Below are 8307 nucleotides of genomic sequence, written 5' to 3' on the forward strand. Positions count from 1 at the left end.
GTCTGAAGACAGCTACAGTGTACTTACATATAATAAATAAATAAATCTTTAAAAAAAAATAAAAATAAAATAGCAATTTTCAGGCCATGGTGATGGCTTAGCTGGTAGAGGTGCCTGCTGCCAATCCTGAAGACCTGAGTTCAATCTCCAGTCTCTCTCTCTCTCACATGGTGAAAGGCAAGACTGATTCCTAGACCCTGTCCCCTGACCTCCACATGCGTGCAGAAATGATAATGGTAAAGAATTGCTATTTTCTCAGAGACGCGATCTGAGTTGTCTTGTTATCGGCACGGCAGATTGTGTGAAAACATAAAAACACTGATTGTTATATTACTGAGCTGCGCTGTCTGCCACACACACACCCTTTATTTTTTTAGGAGCAATTAAAAAATCAATCTCATAGATAATGCAGAGAAAACCTTATAACTTTTTTTTCTTAAGGGTCAGTTTTAGCCTCCTCATATAAAAATGGGAACACCGAGGACCAAGAAAAAGCAAGTGGCTCACCGACGGTTCTGGTAAATGGGTTTTCGAAGTAGAAGAGGTTAAAAAAAAAAAAAAAAATACGTGAGATGTTCTGCTGTGTCACATTCGCTTCTCTCAGACAAGGGCTTGGGCGAGGAGACTGGAGTCCCCCAAAAGCCCCGCCCTCACAAACCCCGCCCATTCTTGGGCCTGCCCCTGCGCCATACGCCCCACCTCCAGGGCTGTCTGCAGCACTGCCTGACTGGCGACCAGTGCAGAGGGCCTCACGGGGTCCTTCCCGCGGGTTTCCGACGCACTGCCTGAGTGGATGAGCGGGCGACTTCCGGTGCGAGTGACGAGTGGTGGCCGAAACTGGGGTACAGCAGGGGACTCTTAGGCAGGGACCATGGCGGACGGTGGCTCGGAGCGGGCCGATGGGCGCATTGTGAAGATGGAAGTGGACTACAGCGCCACGGTGGACCAGCGCCTGCCTGAGTGCGAGAAGCTGGCCAAGGTGAGGGGAGGACGGCCGGCTGTTGGCGGGCGCCAGGGGCTGAGTCACGGCGTGGAGCCTGTCTAGGCCTCAGGGGTACTGCGGGCTGGAGCGCGCATCCTTGGTGTCTTCCTAGCCGGGGTTGGACCTGCTTGAGTGGGAGACCCCGGGTCTATCTTCCCGGGAGTCGCCGCAACCCGAAGCTCCCCAAGCCCTAGATAAATAAATGGTCATCTCTTTCCCATCGAGCTTGACGTCTGGACTTAGTGCTTGCTCTTTCTTGGGACGCTAAGGAAGGTTTGGTTTAGTCCGTTCTCAGCTGCAGGCTGCATCAGAGAGTTTGGTTCTAATATTACTGTGGCCCGATCAGCTAATGCCCTTTAAGTGTATGTAAGTCATGGCAGTGACTGGTCTTTGGTCAGTAGGACCAGGAAAGTGATAATACGCACGCAATGAATGCGGGACCCTTTGCATCTTGGTGAGCTATCCAAGTGAACGTGTTATTGGAACACGGAAGGAAGCTGATTGTTCCTACGGGAGAGAAGCTGACATTAGTAGCTTAGATTTAAGTAGGCTGAAGTAAAGTTGAGATGGTTACTTCTAGAGAGGACAGTATAGGCAAGACAAATTTAAAAGTGCGGAGCCTGAGATGGCAGATAATGAACAATGGGGGTTTGTGGTGCTAGGGATCAAACTCAGGGTCGCGCACACTCTAAGCAAATGCTCTACCATTGAACTAGAGAACACCATCCATCAAGCCTTTACTATGGAATAAGAGCATACATACCTTGACCCAAACATTTCCACACTCTATGCCATGTGTCTGGCAACTTTTTAATATCATTTTGTACTTAAAGAAGCCAAGGCTGAAAGCATTTTGCCCGAGGAGGTTATAGTTAGTAATAGCCAAGGATTCAAAACTAGATTTGCTCATTGCCTAGCCAATGTTGTTGGTTATTGATAATGATTGCACTCAGACCTCTTTAAATCCCTACAGTTCAGTCTCAGAAGTCACCTAGGATACATTCACTAAGGATTGATTGTTTAGTCTTACGAGAACAAGTACAGAGGGTAGAATATTCACAACTATCAGCTGAGTGACACTGCTGATTTGAATGGGAAACCAGGAGTATAAAATTTTTTTAAATTATTTTATGTGTACCTTTAGGTAATGCCATCTCCTGACCATCCCCTTTGAAATGAATACAAGTGTGGTGCTCACAGCAGGTAGAAACATCATTTGCCTTAGAAAGTACAACTACACCAGCAGAGGTAGCGCATACTTGTAATCTCAGCATGTGGGAGGTTCAGGCAGGAAGAGGATTGTAGACAAAGTGATGTCCAAGAAAAGGCCAGGCCTGTTCTGTATGGCACAGTTCCACTCAAGGGCCAGATGCTTTCCTGAGCGGATGATGAGGAATGGATGTTTCAAAACAAAGACTGTTTGGGCCTTTAAAGTGGTTAAAAATGGAGACATTTGGGTTGTGGGGGCTTTGTGTGTTGCTTTTGAAGACTGTATGCTTGTGAAGCTAAGCAAGGGATGTGTATGTGTGAGTTTATTACACTTGTTTATGGGTCAGAAAAGAAGACTGGGAAGCAGGTGGGATTCTTTTCCCCCTGAAACACAGGACAATAGTTTTTGTTTGTTTGGTTGGTTGGTTTTGGTTTTGGTTTTTTGGTTTTTTGAGACAGGGTTTCTCTGTGTAACTCTGACTGTCCTGGAACTCACTTTGTAGACCAGGCTGGCCTCAAACTCAGAAATCCAACTGCCTCTGCCTCCCGAGTACTGGGATTAAAGGCGTGCACCACCGCCGCCTGGCTAGGACAATAGTTTTAATTTTCAGATTTTCTCATAATCCTGGTTAATTTTTTAGATTTCTTTAATTAGTTTTGCTTTATTTATTTTTAAAAACACCTGGGCTAACTCTGGGGGAGGGTGAGCAGTGCTAGAAATTGAACTTAGGATATGGTGGGCCAGCACTCTACTGAGCTATAACCTCCAGTGCTTTTAATGTTTCTAACATGGCTTTCCCTCCCCAGCCCTTTCCAGACTGGAGATTAGGCAAGTGCTCTTGCCGCTGAGTCCTTAACATTACAATTCTACTTTAGAGAATTGTATGAACATTTTAATGTACACTGTTTTATTTTTATTTTGAGCTCATTAGTAACGATGAAGAAAGTTTTGTTCTTTTCTTCGTTTGTGAGAAGACTTAAAGTTCAATGGTTTATCCTTGGGTAATCATGCTCAGGTTCCTAGCAACAAGAAATCAGTTTTTGCTATATCTCATTTCCTGTTTAAAGGGTCATCTGCACTTAATTTCCCTTCGGACGTTGTTTGTTTCAAATGTGAAAGAAAATTTGAAGGTAAAATTGTCGGTGCAGACACTTAATATGCATGTGTCAGGTGTAGGGCTCAGCAGTTAGGAGCTTTTGCTGCTCTTCAGAATTCCTGAAATCAGTTTCCAGTACTCTGGTCAGTGGCTCATTCTGGCCTTCAGAACATTTATGGTAACTTTGTATTAGTTCCTCCTTGGGGTTGTTTGTTGACAGATTAACAGATTGCATCTCTTAGTGGTTAATAGAGGCAGACTTAGAGATCCTGAAGATGCCTGGCACTTATGGACATTGAACAGATTCTGTAGACATTACCTCATCTGTAGAGATTTTCCAAGTGAGGAAAATGAGTCACACAAGTTACATTTTCTGGCACTCTGGTTTTAGATGGCTGTTACCATCTTACTCCCTTTGAGTTGAAAGGCTGCCTGGAGGAGGTGGCATTTTGGGAGCTGTGAAGAGACAGGAAGGAAGATGATGCATAGTCATTGGGTTAAACGTAGAAAAGTGGGAGGGAGAAGTGAGATGGTTTAGAACTACTTGTATTTAATGAAGATGATGATGGTAATGTCCCTCAGACGGAACTAACATAATAACTTGTCACATCCTCTTTATTGTGACAGCCAAGACTAGTAAGCCAGTTAAGATCATCTGAATAGTTTTTTTTTTTTTTTTTGGTTGAATGGATGGATGGTATTTTTATTGAAAGATTTCTGTAAAGAGCTAAACATTAAAATATTTGGAAAAATGAGCACAGAATCACATTTTTTTTAATTAGGTATTTTCCTCAATTACATTTCCAATGCTATCCAAAAAGTCCCCAATACACTCCCCCCCCCCCCCCCCCCCCCCCCCCCCCCCCCCCGGTTCCCCTGTACTGGGGCATATAAAGTTTGCAAGTCCAATGGGCTTCTCTTTCCAGTGATGGCCGACTAGGCCATCTTTTGATACAAATGCAGCTAGAGTCAAGAGCTCTGGGGTACTGGTTAGTTCATAATAATGTTCCACCTATGGGGTTGCAGTTCCCTTTAGCTCCTTGGGTACTTTCTCTAGCTCCTCCATTGGGGGCCCTGTGATCCATCCAATAGCTGAAATCTGAATAGTTTAACATATGTTGTGTTCAAGTTGGTATGAGGGAAGCTACAAGTAAACAAGGGTTCAGGCCTAAGGAACTCACAGACCACTTGGTAGACCACTATTATATAAGGTATGAAAATTTACCTTCAAGCTAGATGTGGTGGTTTGAATAAGACTGGCCCCCATTGCTGGGCAGTGGGAGGCAGAGGCAGGGGGATTTCTGAGTTCGAGGCCAGCCTGGTCTATAGAGTGAGTTTCAGGACAGCCAAAGTTATACAGAGAAACCCTCGCCTGCCTCTGCCTCCCAAGTGCTGGGATCAACGGTGTGCGCCACCACGGGCCAGCGAGGTTTGAGGTTTTAAAAAGCCCACTCCAAACCCAGAGTGTCAGTGTCTGACTGTGTGTCTTTCTCTGCCTCACCCCTGCCTGTGGATCCGGATGTAGCTCTCACTACTGCTCCAGCACCTGCCTGCCTGTGCACCGCCTGCTCCCCACCATTATTATAATGTACCAAACCTCTGAAGCTGTAAGCAAGTCCTAGTTAAATGCTTTCTCTTAGGAGAGTTGCCTTGGTCATGGTGTCTTTTCATAGCAGTAGAACATGGATTAAGACATAAAGCATGAGACATCTCTCATCTGTGAGCTTGGCATACAGTAAACCACACCAGGATGGCCATTGTAGGTCTGAGGACAGCCTGGGTGTCAGAGTGAGACCCTGTCTCAAAAGAACAAAGGTACCTGTAGAAGCAATAGTATGTGTTTGGCTAATGAAGCTTCACATTGAGCTATCAAGATAAACAGCAGTTTCAGAGTTTACATTTTACTGAGTTACAAAGTAAATATTAGAGTATAGTTCAGGGTCATGGCAAAGTAGAGCCTGTATTAAATGAGGTGCTGAGTGACAGTTTCAGTTCAGAGAGCACTAGCCAAGAGCTCCTTTCTAAGAAGATGGCTTTGGATGTGGTGTGATCCTGCAGTACATGGACTTGAGCACTGTGACTCCCTTCCGTGTAGGGTGCAGTTCCTTAGTGTCTGCTTCTGAGTTAGTGTGCCGTGATGCCTCTACACTCCACCTGACCACAGAGACAGCAACCAAGGCAGCTGCTAGCTTAGTGAGTAAAGGGTGGTTAACATCTATCTATCTATCTATCTATCTATCTATCTATCTATCTATCTATCTACCTATCTACCTTTCTTTCTTTCTTTCTCCCCTATTCCTTTCATATACTAACTATTTTCTATAGAGATTACTTTGCCCAGAGTACGGTCATTCTCAGGGAGCGATCATGCTGCAATGGTGGGGTTGGAGGACTGCGATGGGAGGAGCCTGGACTCTGGTTCTGCTGGTGCTTCTGTGGCTGATCAAGTCCCTTAAACTGTCAGCTGGAGTCTGTAGAATGGGGTGACAGTCAAATTTGCAGCAGACTTCCTAACACTGTTTTTTTGTCTTTTGTGATTTACTAGCCTTCTAGATTTGTCCATTGTTCTCCTGGAGGTGAGCATTCAGCTAATGCTATGCATGGATCTACAGGGCTAGCCTCAGACTTGCAGACCTCTCTACGATGTGCCCTTCTCTGCTCTCACCTCTCCTACTCACCTGCTCTCATCGCCCAGCAGGGTGTATTTAGTTTGCAGCAGCCGCTCCTTAAAAACATGATTTTCTGGCTAGCTTGTGGGTGTTTTCTTCAAATCATTTCTTCTTCTATTTGTACTTTTCAGAGCCCTACCAGTTAGGAGTTCTGGATAGAACAAGATAAACAGGTATCACCACTCTGAGTTGATAAATTAGAATCTAAAACAAAGACTCAGTGTTTTCTCAGAGGGAACCTCACTGTAGTTACAGGTTGAGTTTTTCTGAGGTTGTTGGGGCAGGCTGTGGTGGCACACACGGTTAATCCCAGCACTTGGGAGGAGGAGGAGGCAGTTGGATCTTTAAGTTGGAGACCAGTCTGGCCTTCTAGGACAGCCAGGGCTACACTGAGAAACCCTATCTCAAAACAAACAAACAAAAAATTTGTAGATCTGGGGGTGTAGCTCGGTAGAGTGCATGACTCCCATGCAGAGGCTCTTGGTTCTACCCCTAGTATCGTACAAACCAGATGTGGTCATAGACACCCGTGACTATGGAAGCAAGCAAGTAGAAATTCCAAGTCATACTTGGCTACAGCCTGGACTCCATGAGACCTGCTGGTGAATGAATGAATGAGTGAGTGAGTGACTGAGTGAATGAATGAATGAACAAATGAATGAAAAAGAAAGAAGTGAGGGGAGGGGACAAAAAAAGAAAAACTTGTAGACTGCTGGAAATGAGGCACAGTGGTAGAGCACTCACACACAGGAGAAAAGAAGCGCAGCATGTGTGGGTCCTTAGGAGGAAAGGCCTAACCTAAAGACTGCCTCGGAGGAGCAAGCTTTTCACAGATGGAGAGTTACAGACAAGAGCAGTAATGGCGGACATGTTTCCTATAGAGCGGATATGGCTTTAACTTTCCCAGACGCTTCAGTCAGTGCTGGGTCTGTTGGTGATACTTATGTTCATTGTTTCTCTCGTTTCAGGAAGGGCGGCTTCAAGAAGTCATCGAAACCCTTCTCTCTCTAGAAAAGCAGACCCGGACTGTAAGTACTGGGTGAGCGGTGCAGACTGCACTCGCAGTGGTTGATGCAGTGGTTGATTGGTGCGGCCCGTTCACTTACATGCATTTTCATCTTTGCAGGCCTCTGACATGGTGTCCACGTCCCGCATCTTGGTTGCAGTAGTGAAAATGTGCTATGAGGCCAAAGAATGGGACTTACTTAATGAAAATATTATGCTTCTGTCAAAACGGCGGAGTCAGTTAAAACAAGTGAGTTCCTGATTGCTTTAGAAACACAAAAAACTGGGACTAGACAGGTGGCTCAGTGGGTAAAGGTTCCTGCTGCCAAGCCTGACAGCCTGAGTTCACAAGGTAGAAGGAGGCGCTGACTCCTGCAAGGTATCTTCTGACCTCCTCATGTGGGCTAAGGCACGCAAGCTCACACACTTAATAGATAACTACAGATTACAATGTTTCAGCTGTATGTTCGCATTTAAATAAGGACCTTCCGGAACCTAAGCTCTGAAAGTCATTGAAAATTTGTTTAACTTCAAATTTTCTAATTGTGTTCTAGAGGTGATTTGAAATTCTACTGGAATATATCTATGGGATTCCCCTCCCCCAGGCTGGGTATACTGAGCATTCCTTAATCCCAGCATTAGGTAGGGATGCAAAGGCAGGTGGCTGTCTGGGAATATGTGGCTAGCCTGGTATCCATAGAGAGTTCCAGACCAGCCAGAACTCCACAGAGAGATCCTTTCTCAAAACAAACAAAACTATTTAGTTTCTTTCTGATTGAAGAATGAATTTCACTTATGAGTGGTTTATCATATTTTGTTAGGCAGTTGCGAAAATGGTTCAGCAGTGCTGTACTTACGTGGAGGAGATCACAGACTTGCCAGTCAAGCTGCGATTGATTGATACTCTGCGGATGGTTACAGAAGGAAAGGTGAGTTTTCTGCAGGCATGACTTCTTACTGCAGGCTGTGAGGGTCAAGTGCTTCTGTATTGCATGTACATATATTGTGGTTTTTGTTAGTTTGTTTGACCGACTGGATGTCTATGCAGCCCCAAATGACCTCAGACTCACTGTGTAGACCATGCTGGCCTCAAACCCCAAGAGATCTGCCTGCCTTTCCTCCCAGGTTCTGAAATGAAAGGTATGTGCCACTATACCCAGCATGCACCACCACACCTGGCTCAGAATTAAGTGATTTTAATCCTAAAATGGATGTGATAGAGCTTTTTGAGAGAAAGAGATGGGAGCCTGGAACCACTTGGTAGGGATTTTGCCTTGGTTCTCTTGGTTAACTTACTGGGTTATATGACTTTTGTAAAAATTTATCTACTTAGGTTTTTGGTTTT

General features: G+C 45.0%; 1 protein-coding gene across 1 annotated transcript in view; it reads left to right on the forward strand.

Annotated features, from left to right (window-relative positions):
* The first annotated feature begins 766 nt into the window (after nt 1-766).
* Psmd12 (proteasome 26S subunit, non-ATPase 12) overlaps nt 767-8307 on the forward strand; it is an 18587-nt gene continuing 11046 nt past the window's right edge. The window contains exons 1-4 of the mRNA XM_021177463.2: nt 767-979; nt 6926-6985; nt 7084-7212; nt 7784-7891. Coding sequence (XP_021033122.1) covers nt 872-979; nt 6926-6985; nt 7084-7212; nt 7784-7891 — 405 coding nt within the window. The 5' untranslated portion in view covers nt 767-871. The remainder of the gene's footprint in view (nt 980-6925; nt 6986-7083; nt 7213-7783; nt 7892-8307) is intronic.

Source organism: Mus caroli, chromosome 11, assembly GCF_900094665.2.
Source record: "Mus caroli chromosome 11, CAROLI_EIJ_v1.1, whole genome shotgun sequence".
In the NCBI taxonomy this organism is placed as follows: Eukaryota; Metazoa; Chordata; class Mammalia; order Rodentia; family Muridae; genus Mus; species Mus caroli.